The 12,685-nt window shown below is 35.4% G+C and overlaps 2 protein-coding genes across 2 annotated transcripts; both read right to left on the bottom strand.

The window, feature by feature from the left end:
* Nucleotides 1-3,120: 3,120 nt before the first annotated feature.
* LOC113273822 (major allergen Pru ar 1-like) lies at nt 3,121-4,128 on the bottom strand. The gene is made up of 2 exons (XM_026523421.1): nt 3,840-4,128; nt 3,121-3,758 (listed from the first exon to the last, which is right to left on the bottom strand). Exons 1-2 carry the CDS (start codon nt 4,018-4,020, stop codon nt 3,460-3,462), a joined length of 480 nt encoding a protein of 159 aa, XP_026379206.1. The 5' UTR covers nt 4,021-4,128; the 3' UTR covers nt 3,121-3,459.
* A 2,571-nt stretch (nt 4,129-6,699) lies between these two features.
* Nucleotides 6,700-7,614, bottom strand: LOC113273821 (major allergen Pru ar 1-like). Its single transcript, XM_026523420.1, has 2 exons — nt 7,357-7,614; nt 6,700-7,243 (listed from the first exon to the last, which is right to left on the bottom strand). Exons 1-2 carry the CDS (start codon nt 7,535-7,537, stop codon nt 6,945-6,947), a joined length of 480 nt encoding a protein of 159 aa, XP_026379205.1. The 5' UTR covers nt 7,538-7,614; the 3' UTR covers nt 6,700-6,944.
* Nucleotides 7,615-12,685: the final 5,071 nt, after the last annotated feature.

Genomic DNA, 12,685 nt, shown 5'->3' with positions numbered 1-12,685 from the left:
TACCAACACATATTTCGAGAAATATATAAGCGAGTTAAACTCAGCTCGAAATATCAAATGTGTATAATGTAAAGTCTATATAGTTATACGACTTTTGTCTCAATAGGAGATAGAATAGAAATATACTTCTGAGTGATAGATGAGTTCAAGTCTCCACATACCTTTTGATGAAGAAGTTCCACAAGATCCCCTTAGTATTTCCTCGTCTTCAATTGATGAACACTGTGAAGTCTAAAGCTCAACTATACATTTTATCCTAATCCGAGACATAGCTATAAGTAGACTAGAAATCAAGACTTATAGTTTTGAGAACTAAACTTGACAAACAAGCTTGAGATAGCAATGCTTGCGAGTTCGACCGAGCAATGCTCTAACAATAAACATAAAAAGCTTTTATCTAAAACTTTTGGGATTAAATATATGAATAGTTCTGAGAAGTACTCAGGTACTCCTCTTTTTATCAAAAAAGATAAAACAAAATCTTTTCAATTTTGAATTGATAAGTTTCATTCTAGATTGAGTAATTGTAAAAGATCAAATCTTAATTGTGCTGGTAAAACATTAGTAACTAAGAATGTTCACTCTAGTCTAGCTTTCTATCATATGTTATGTTTTCCCTTTCCTAAGAAAATTACTTCTAAAATTGATTATATTCAAAGAACTTTTTGATGGTCTAAGAAGGATCCAAGACATGCAACTTATTTTCTTTCTTGGATGGACATTGGTAAATCTAAATGCAGTGGTGGCGTTGGTGTTAGAAACTCTTATGCCGTTAATAGGGTCTTCAAATCTAAACTTGGTTGGAGAACGATTCAGAATCCGGAGCATTTGATCTCCAGATTTCTAAAGGATAAGTATTTTCCTAACCGAAATTTACTGGAAATCGATAAAGCTGCTGATTCGTCTTCTTCGTTTTGGAAGGGTATTGTAAATAATTTAGTTTTTCATAATTATAATATAGTCAGGAAAATAAATGATGGTAATTCTACTAGAATTTGGTCTTCAATCTGGTTACCTGGTACTTCGTCTCCGCCCGTGTCTATTAACCCTGATTTTAATGATTATACTTTTGTTAATGATCTTATTGATGTGCAAAATCATTGATGGAATGTTAACCTTTTAAATTCTTTATTCTCTCTGAATGATGTTATTAAAATTAAAACAGTTAGGTTTAATCTACAGTTTAAAGATAAAGTTATGTGAGCTATACTAGTAATGGTAAGTGTACTATTATATCGGCTTATAAGGTGTATATGAATGATAGTTTTTCGGTTGAGATGCCTCTTTTTGGAAGAAAGTTTGGTCTTTAGATTGTCTTCCTAAAATTAAGTTCTTCATGTGGAAGATTTTTGCGCAAATTCTTCCTGTCAATACTATGCTTAAAATTTATAGTCCTTCTATCGATGATACTTGTCCTTTGTGCAACAATGATATGGAGTCTCTGATTCATTTATTCTTTCATTGTCCTATTTCTTCTCATGTGTGGTTTGTTCTGTCTCTTCAATATCTGGTTCATTCAGATTTTTCTTGGATTGAAGATTTCTTTCTCAGCTGGTTTGATAGTCACTTGGGGCAGTCTCCTTTTGTTTTTAATTGGCCAAGTATTGGAGCTATTATTATGTGGTTTATATGGAAGACAAGATGTGATGTGGTTTTCAAAAAAATCTCTGTTAATATGGATAAAATTATTTTAGATGCTAAAAGAATGATCATACTTACATTGCCCCTTCTTTGACTGTTAAGGCAGTTAATACAGAGGTTAAAACTTCAGTAAATGTTGTGGAGTATATCATGTTTTTAGATGGATCCTTTAAGAGTTTTAACATGGGGTTGGGTTTGATTCTTTGTGATATTGCAGGCAGAATAGTTCGCTCTCGCTCGGACTTTGGACTGATTTCAGAAGCAGTTGGCGCTGAGGCGACTGCGTTTTTTTTTTTTTGGCTATCTCTTGGGCGAAGGAGATGAATCTGTTTAAAGTCTTGTTTGTGATTGATTGTCTCAAAGTAGTGGATCTTGTTAATGGAGACAATATAAGTATAGAATGGAGATGTAGTGATCTGTTGGAAGACTGTAGGCTTTCGCTTTTGATTAGTAGTAATTTTAATGTTGTTTTTGTTAAGCATTCAAAAAACAAATTAGCTGACCGGCTTGCACGTCGGGCTAGGAAGTATTGTATTAAGGATAATTGGCTCTCTTTTCCTCCTTTTTTTGGATAGTTTTGTAAGGAATGAACCCATATTGGATGTTTGTATTTTCTTTCTCGGTTAATTTAAGGTGTGTTACTCAGCAAAAAGAAATTCTTTTTTTTTTTTGAATGGTATTGTGAACGTTGTACAGCAAAATGAGTACCCTGGTGGTTTGTTCAAAGAGTCTTTGTTAAAATTGGGCCTTAGAATCTTTCTTATATTTGGGCCCTAGGTTTTGGTACCACAATTTCGTAGATTTTGTCTAGCTTGACGTTAAAACCCTTTCTTTCATCACCGGTTCTAAGTTCCCGAGATACTGCCAATTGTAAGGTGTTTTAGAAATAGCAATTCCATAAACATCCTACTACTTTTAGACCTCCATCGAGAATAGAAACTCCTTTTGACCGGCAAGTTTCTTTTCTTATCAAACCTCTCCCCATATCACAAGCCTAATTTATGAATTTTCTACATTGGTTGATGTGGATGCTTGTATGATTGTCTGCGGGTCCAATCAAGGTGGTAATTTATTATCGGCCGGTTCAGCCTGATATGTGCCCTGAGAATTTAGGGGATGTAACTCGAACCGTTGAGCGACATCTCAGTGTGCCGAAACAAGAACGTACAAAAAGACGCATTAAATATTTCTAATTTATCTGGCAATGGTGGAAAGAACAAAATTAATGATGATAATTCGGATGCATTAGTTAGCGTGACAATGGTAATACTTAGGTCTAAGCCACCAAATGTTTTGCTGCTTGAAGTTGGATACTTAGGTCTGAAATACATAAATAGTTATGGTGCATTTGGGTTTTGCTCAAATGCAACACAAAATCCAAATAATTACCTTGCAGAATGTTGCTTCCTGCCAAGACTTCTGTGTGCCTAAAACAAGACAAATATGAAAGCTAGATTTAAGCCGATTCAAGCATTTGGAAGGATACCAAATCAGTACAACTACTACAATTCAACTATTGGACTCTTACAATTCCAAAAAAAAAAATAAAAAATAATCACCCATAAGCTTTACAATCACAACATAGAAAATCAAGATTTTACACGACTGCCCGGTTACATTTACTAAATCTGTAAATCTGATTTCTGGGATCCTACCCAGCTTATTATGCAACTCAAAAGGATATGAGTAACCACATTACATTTTTTTTTTCATCTTAGTGAGGACACACCACGCCACACTACACCGCAGACATTCACACATAAGATGCACACAAGATAACTAGTAGACTGGGTGATATACATGCTCATGGATCGCAAACTAGGCATATAGGTGAGGGTTCTCAATGAGATGAGCTATAACAGCTTTGTATTGTTGCATATGTCCTTCTTTCCCTGCCTTGAGTGTTTCTTCGTCAGGAACAACATCTCCTTTTGGGCAAACAATTGTTTTTATGGTACACTTTGAACCACCTCCAGGAGCTGCATCGAACTTAACCTCGCTGCTAATGTAATCGATCATGTCACCAAAGGAATCGGACTCAACCGCGGTATAGTTTATTGTGCAGTTCTCTTTGTCCTTGAAATCCAACCTGTTCTTCAGATATTTCATTTGATATCCTGGTGTACACAAAATACAAATGAAAATCAACTTCTATGTACCATTCAAATGAAAGGGTGGTCACAAGTATGCACGCTTACCATCGATGAAGTTAACTTGTTGAACGCTTCCTGGTCCACCATCTCCTGACACAAAGTCGATGCTCTTGACTACCGGCATGATCTTAGGCATCAAATTGTGTGCATCCATGAATAATCCATGGAACAACCTATGAGGGGCTACGGGGCAGGAAAACTCATCGTTAAAAGTGAGAAGAGGCATGTTGTTAGATTACTAAGTTCTCAAGTGAGACAAAAATAAATTTCAAACAAAGAAAGAAATTTTGAGAAGGTTTAAGGAATGTAATGTGCGAGTTTAGTTGATGAGTTAGTGAAGGTTTGAGGGTGTATTTATAGAGTGAAAATCACATTGCAGGTCTTGGTCTAAGTAAGTTGTTCAAACTTCAAATGCATTTGTGTCAGCATATTTTGTTATTAAATTTGTTTATTGCCGTTCAAACTTTCAAATGTGGAAGATTTATTTTTTAAGGTGTAGCCAGGAGAAGGACCCTTGGTGGCATATTCTGGCTTGGCCTTCTAGAATTATAACTTGGTACCGATTTTGACGTGCAATGACCGCGATGCCTAGTCTTGAATCCTGACCGGGACTTTGTCAACGCAGCTGGATGATAGGCCATATTCATCCTTAATCTCAAAGTATCATTCATGACTCATTAGCAACTCGATATATATGTCTGATTCTTTAATCTTGCTAATAATAGACAGTGTAGCTACATTGTACAAGGCGCCAAATCATGTGAACTTCTGTTGATTTTTAATTTTTCCTCGGTGCGCCCAGGCGCTAGGAGAGGGGCCTGGCGCCTCGTCTAACGCCTAATACAACATAGCAGAGTAGCACTCTTTTCAGATGTTATGAAATAAATAATCTTTGCATCAAGTACCAAATTCGCCACCGTAGGTGGATGACAAATTTAGCAGTAGACATGGACAGCAAGGTGTTTGTGGCACAATCTTTCAGCAGGAAGATTTTCCGTGCTCGGAATGTGTCTTTGATGAAGTAGAGAACAGGCCTTGGCCTATTTTGGTGCCCGAGATCCAACATGGCTGAAGTTCGCAAGTAACAAAGAGATTTTAGTTTAGGAGAGTCTTAATAGTGGGCCTTTTATTATCTTACGTGTATTAGAGTTTACGATCTTTTAGCATTTAGATAAGTTTATCTTGTTAGTTTGTTTATCTTTTTCTTAGCGAATCCTAATTTTGGGCATACCTAAATCTTTCTAGGCATACAAAACAATAGTCCCATTTTGGGTGATCTTATAAGGGGTACCTTATGGGTAGTTCAATTACTTATATACCCTTAATACAAAAATCTAAAATCAATTTTCTAAAAAATCAAAATCAGTTTTCCTTAACATCTCTTCTTCTTCCTCCTCCTCTAGCCGAACTCTTCCCCCTCCTGCGAAAAAAAAATTCATCATCGTGATTAATTGTTGTTTCATAAAAATTTGATCGTCGATTAAACTCAACCACATAATGACTCGTACAAAGAAAAGCAAGGACTAGGCAAACCAAATCGTCTTCTAATCCATCAATTGAAGAAGAAGAACCAATTTAAGATGAAGGTATAGAAACTGAAAATCAACCACCAATTGACCAGAAATTGAACCAACTGCATCTCCAACTCCGGAAATGAGGATAAGAAAGTAAGTTTTACAAACCCAATCTCCTATTTGCTGTTTTTCATCGAATTAAATGACGGTTACAGTGTTGGGTTCGGCTCAAAATTGAGTTGCGTTTTTAGCCGAACTGTTCTTCACAAAAGCTTCCTGTAAGTGTATATGAACAGTTCGGCATGAAATTTCAAGCCGAACCTAGTCACAGATAGAGATGCATAGTGGTTCGGCGTATTCGATAATCATAATATGTGTCGAACCTAGCACATTTAAGGTTCGGCTATTACGATATTCTCAATTTGTGCCGAACCAATAACAATATTCTAACCCAAAAAATAACAAATTGATGTTCGGCTCATACGATTTTCGAAATATAAGCCGAACCAGTAATTATTTTTTTTCCGGGCTATTCAGGATGTTGTTCGGCTTACTATGAAACTTTCATATAAGCCGAACTAGTGTCTAGCAAAAGGGTTGGAATTGAAAATTATAGGTTCGGCGCATGCAGTAAACAGATTCAGTGAGCCGAACCGTTCATCAATTGGTAGATTAGGCTCATAGATGTGAGCCGAACCTCAACTTGTTTCGCCGAACCATGATCCAAAAAATCATCTAAACAACCTTTATAATTCTGAAAATTATCTTAATCACTAAACAAAATATTTAATCACTAATCAATATTACTAACATTAATACGTAAAGGGCAGATTTGTCATTAAAAAAATTGGGTTAAGGGGTAATCTGATTTTGGTATTTCACAACCTTTTTTTGTCTTTATGCAGTATCCATAGTAAGATTTCAGTATGCCCAAAATCAGGATTCTTCTTAGCTAGCAAGTTTAGGGATATATTTAAGATTCGGTTCCTTGTTTTAGTAGGCAGTTTTTGATGAATATTAAGAAAAATTTAAAGCTCTTTGAGTTTTCCATGTTCACTTTATGTTTAATCTCATAACCCTGCATCAGTCTTCAACCCTGATCTGATTATGAATCCTCATGGATTTCCAAGTCGAATGACAATATGGAAAATGAAAGTGCCTTTGGGATATCATGCGGTAGATTCCATTTTGGCAGTGCCTTGGGGAACCAAATGGCCATGCGGACATAGTTGGGTCTGCTCCACAGGCATAAACATTTATGTGGCCAATATGCTACCAGAATCTAACACATGTTTTTATACGAATCAAACACTAACTGCTACAGTTTTGAACTCTCGATAAATCAGTGCAACTATGAGATACCCAACCAATTCAATTATCGGACACCCAAAAACTGAAAAAACATATCATAACTCATAAGCGTTACGATTACAACATAGAAAATCAAGATTTTACAAATTGTTGGGGTTACATTTTGATTTCTGGGATCCTTCCCGGCATATTATGCAACTCAAAAGGATTGGAGTGAACCACATTGTTTTTGACACACATTTTCCCATCTTATTTAGGATAAACCACACCACTAATACACACAATAAACTAGTAGATGGGGGTGTATATGCACACCGGTGACAAATTAAGCATAAAGGTGAGGGTTCTCAATGAGATGAGCTATAACAGCTTTGTATTGCTGCATATGTCCTTCTTTTCCTGCCTTGAGTGTTTCTTCATCAGGAACAACATCTCCTTTTGGGCAAACAGTTGTTTTTATGGTACACTTTGAACCACCACCAGGGGCAGCATCGAACTTAACCTCGCTGCTAATGTAATCGATCATATCACCAAAGGAATCGGATTCAATGGCAGTATAGTTTATAGCACAATTCTCTTTGTCCTTGAATTCCAATTTGTTCTTCAAATATTTCATTTGATACCCTGGTGTACATAAAATACAAATGACAATCAACTTCTATACGTATCATTCACTGAGCTAAAAGAAAAACTCATATGTACGTTTCAAATGAAAGGGTGGTCACATGTACACTTACCATCGACGAAGTTAACTTGTTGAATGCTTCCTGGCCCACCATCTCCTGAGACAAAGTCGACACTCTTGACTACCGGCATGATCTTAGGCATCAGATTGTGAGCATCCATGAATAATCCATGGAACAACCTATGAGGGGCTACGGGGCAGGAAAACTCATCGTTATATGTGAGAACAGCCATATTCTTATATGTTCTCAAACTAAATTTCAAACCGGAAAAAAGGAGAAATTTTGGAAAGGTTTTAGGACTTAGTGTGCGAGTTCAGCTGATGAGATAGCAAAGATGAGATAAAGTGTATTTATAGAGTTAAAATCACATCACATTGCAAGCCTTTGGTCTTAGATAGCTGTTCAAACTTCAAATGCATATTTTAGTATATTTGTTATAAAATTTGAGCTATCCATTGCCATTCAAACTTTCAAATGTTGAAAGACCTATTTTTTGAGGTGTCATGAAATGGACCTCTTTCTTGGCATATTCTAGATAGGCCTTCTAGAATGTAGTGACCGCGATGTCAATCTTCCTAATCAGGACTTCCTCAATACCATTAATCTTGCTAATTGCTATTTCTTGGGGGGATTGTGGCAATTATTGGCCACCTTACAGGGGTCTTCTACCGGGTAAACAAAATATTTTGTTTCAACCTATAGTATCTTGTTTCAATTCTAGCCTTTAACTGTTTTTCAAGGTGTTGTGGAAACTCTCAAGTACAACAACAGAATAGGAGTGAAGATAGTGGACCACATTAAGAGATCATGAAACATATTCTCAAGCCCAATAGTAGTAGTATATTTGTATTTTAACTTTTACTATGTATTGATAATGCAGAATAGTTATAGCTCTGATTTGAAGGAGTTTGGATGTAGTTTAGGGAAGTGTAGTCACAATTGTACTCCAAGGCCGAGTACTCGCTACAGGTTATATGAACGAGGCGATTTCTGATTAAGGCGACCGATTTTTTCGAGCTGGCCTTGCATGCACTAAAATCATGAAAGAATTTTTTTTGTAACCCCTGATATGGGAGTTATCAAATAAAAATACCTCTAAACACATGATGAATACGTTCAATATTACAATATTACATACATAATTACATGATCGTTTTAAAATATTAATACAAATGATCATGACTTATGAGCAGCAATATATAAGTCTCTAATAAATAGATTCTGAGTATTAGATCGAGTTTTGACAAATTTCGAGTCCGAACTTATTGCTTATCGCTCCAAGCTCACTAACCGTCTAGGACCGAGGAATGATTTTGATTACTTTAGTCTACGGATCACTGAGCTATCCTATCAAAAGGAAATTAAAACTATAGCGGCTTTGATATTTATTATGTTTGCTTTTAGTTCTTTTTGTTATCTACACCATTCACGGGTACGACTCTCTATCTCTCTTTAATTGTAACTGTCCGGTAATCAGTCTGTTATAGGGTTGTCGGTCTTCCTGTAACTCTATATAAACTCTATTTCCTTTCATTGTTCTAAAATATTCTTTTCATTTCAATCAGATAAAGTGTCCATGGTACCAGAGCATTACCCGATCCATTGTTCCTTCTCTTTTCCCCCCACTAATGGAGATTATACAAAGCTTCACTCAGAAAATTCTCATCAGTCATACTTTGTTTCATCTTCATCATCTCTTCAGTTCATTCTTAACTTCATAATGAAAATCTGGTTAGCTTCTTAAAATCTTTATCAAGAAACCAGTTGTTGTTCATCAATCTTTATTTAATTTTTCATCTCTGTGATTATCTTTTTATTTATCTGCAACTATTGCCTTTTTTTGATCATGGAGAATGTCAGATCTATCTCTAAAATTCCACTTAATCAAATTATGCATATCATTTCTTTAAAACTGAAGGAAGATAATTACCTCACATGGAAGGATTTGATTTTTCCGTTGTTCCAACGATATCGTTGTCTCAAACTCATGTCTTTGTTAATGCAGACCATCTTGAGTATGTTTGCAATCTTCATAAATCTTTTTATAATGTGAAGCAAGCTCCAGAGGCTTGGTTTGATAGGCTTCAATCAACTTTATATGCTCTTGGTTCTCATTCATCTACAACTGATACATCATTGTTTGTTCAAAAAAAAGGTACATGACTTACTATTCTTCTATTTTAGTAGATGACATTCTATGTAGATGACATTCTTGTCACTGGTAGCTACAAGAAATATTGTTCAAGTGTCATTTAGTCTCTTGGTGGTCAGTTTCCTATAAAACATATGTGTGATTTACATTATTTCTTGGGTTTACGAGTAAAGAATAATTCAACTAGTATCTTTCTCGCTGAGACTAAATATACTCCTGACATGTTGGAAAAATTCAACTTGTTGGAAGCTAAACCATGCCATACTCCAACTTCTCCAAAAGAAAGACTTAGCATTTCAGATGGTGACGTCTCTACCAAATCCAACAGATATTTGGTTGGAGTTATTCGGTGTCTTACTTGGACAAGACTAGAGTTTTTTTTTTTTTTTTTGTTCAACAAGTATGTCAGTTTATGCTTTGTCCTACTACTACTCATCATACAGCTGCAAAGAGAATCCTCTGATACATCAAAGGTACTCTTTATCATGGGATTTAATCTCAAAATTAAGGGCTTTACTGCACTTCAAGATTATAGTGATATATGCAGACTGGATAAGTAACCCTGATGGAAAGAAATCAAATTCTGGTTATTGCATCTTGTTTGTCTCTAATTCAATTTCCTGGTTAGGAAAGAAGCAATCTTCAGTAACAAGATCATCTACTTAAGCAGAATACAGATCATTGGCTCAATCTAATGCTGGATTTGTAAACTTCTAAATGATATATTCTTATTTCTTCCAGTTTTTCTTTCCTTGCATTGTGACAATATCAGTTCATCGTCTTAGGATTCAAGCCCTCTATTTCATAGAAAAATGAAACATATAGATATTAATTTCCATTTTGTTAGAGAACTTATGCATGGATAATGTATCCCACTCTTATATATTTTTAGTCTAGATCAACTTGATGATATCTTCACCATGTCTCTTCATGGACCACAGTTTCAGTTCTTAAAAGACAAGCTAGAGATTTTCTTTGCAAATCAGTTCAGCTTGGGGGAGGATAACAATGGAGAATAGTTATATCTTATAATTATCATGTCTACCTTTTAGTTTTTTCTGTTATCTACACCATACAGATGTACGATTCTCTCTCTCTATAACTGTAACTGTCAGGTAATCGGTCTGTTATAGGGTTGTCGGTTATCCTATAACTCTAATATAAACTTTATCTCGTGTCATTGTTCTAATATAATAAAGTTCCACTTTATAATTTGAATATATTTTTTCCTTTTTTTCTTTTCTTTGAGAAACAGGATGACAACTGTTCACTTGTACGCACTCCCGGTGTGCCAAATAGCGACACGATGACTAATACCTAGATTTTCTCCCTTTACTGGTAGGCACTCCGATGTGCCGAATGGCAACACTAAGAAATAATGCTCAAATTTTATCGCTCTGAGTATTCTTTGAGGCATCGAATAACACCCTTTGCCTTTGCTTTCAGATTATTCGGACAATCATATAGGAAATGGTTGGGAGTTCCGAGTTCTCGTTTTCATTTTTTTGATTTTTTTTTGAAATGTTATTTTATGTTTTTTTATATATATATATATATATATTTCAATAATAAACAAGGTCTAGGTGTCGATACCCATCAAAAATCCCATATAAACTTCCATGTTTGAATAACTTAGAGCAAGTCCAATGGGACACAATAAATTTGATAATATGCCTGTCCAGGTGGATGGAAAAACTGAGTTTTGGGCGGTGGGGAGAGGGTTTTCCGAATCCAAATAAGTCGGCCGGCTCAGTTGGAGACGACCGGCTTGCATTGGGCCGACACTCGGTGCACATTGAGTCGAGAATCAGAACACAATGAACCAAGGCTCGTCGCACATTGAGTCGTTCATCTCCAATTGAGTCGGCAACGGTCATATTTTCAAATGGCTATTTCCCCCTATAAACATCCAACCCATTGAAACATATAACTCATACCAAAATTCAATCTTCCCTTAAATTTTTTCTACTAATGTTTCTTTTGAAATGTCTCATAAGGCTATTTATCTTTTTACTGAAGAAAAACTCGAGGCTGCTGTAAATAAAATCTGTGGTAATTTTAAAAAAATTGAAAATGGTAAAAAGGAAAGATCTGTGCAAGTTTTAGAAGTTAATCCAGCAAAATGTTTCATTAAAAAGCAACAAAAAAAAAACTCCAGTTTTGAAAGTTAACCGAAAATTCAAAAACAAATGAGAAACTGTTCAAGAGCGCGTTGAATGGAAGTTACGTCAGATGAAGAAAACCAGGAGGCTAAAGATTGTGATAGATTTTTATTGATGTACTTATTTAAATTCTTATTATTGTCTAAGTTTATAACTTGTAAATGAAGTGACATTATTATTAATTAATGCAAACATTTAGACTTAATTTTTATATTAAGATGTCGGAGTTATATTTAGACTCACATATATAGTTATTAATTTCATAAACGACACAAAAATATCATTAAACTACATCAAATCCAACGCCATTAGCTGTATAGAGTTCATAGCATTCAAAATGCTTAAACTTTGTTTCGTTTCTTCAGCAAACTTGATATGAGCGATGGTTAGTTAAGATATTTTATGATGCAGTTTCTCAATGAGGACAAAGGTATTAAGATATATACTCACCAGTTCTTCGTTGGACAATTGAGAATTAATATGGTGAAACATCCATAAAACTTCTGTGTAATGTTTCACATCATTAGTGATGAATGAAAATCTTAGTTCCAGGCTCTTCATGTTACTTATGTATTGATTCCGCAACGCTACAAACATTTGCAACACTCTATACCTAAAATGATCACCGTTATACGGAGTGCACATATGATGTATCCAACATCGAACAAGAGTAACATCTTCTTCCATACTAAAGATATGGAGGGCCCTATTGTGTAGTGAATAATTGATTTAGATGGACCATTTTTTAGAATGATGAAACAAGCTTCGTAAGGAAAAGGTTTCCCGTGATCTTCTTCCCAATTATCAAGAGCTGTCTGGATCAGTCCAGCTTCGGTCACATCGACAAACTTTTCTCGATCAATTTCCCTTACACGATGAATGAATGGCATGACATAACGATTAATTGAACGAAAACAAAGATACAAACCATGAGCATCGCGGTTTCCGGGGTTCCCCATTTGTGAGAAGAACATGTTGAAAATCTTCTACCAAAACAACGCGTCTGACATGTCATGATCGCGCAAAACATTTTCTCCCTTATGAAAGTCATAGGATTTGTATATAG

The sequence above is a fragment of the Papaver somniferum genome, chromosome 4 (assembly GCF_003573695.1).
Source record: "Papaver somniferum cultivar HN1 chromosome 4, ASM357369v1, whole genome shotgun sequence".
Lineage (NCBI taxonomy): Eukaryota > Viridiplantae > Streptophyta > Magnoliopsida > Ranunculales > Papaveraceae > Papaver > Papaver somniferum.
Note: the sequence above shows the minus strand (reverse complement) of the source record. Positions and strands in the feature narration are given on the sequence as shown.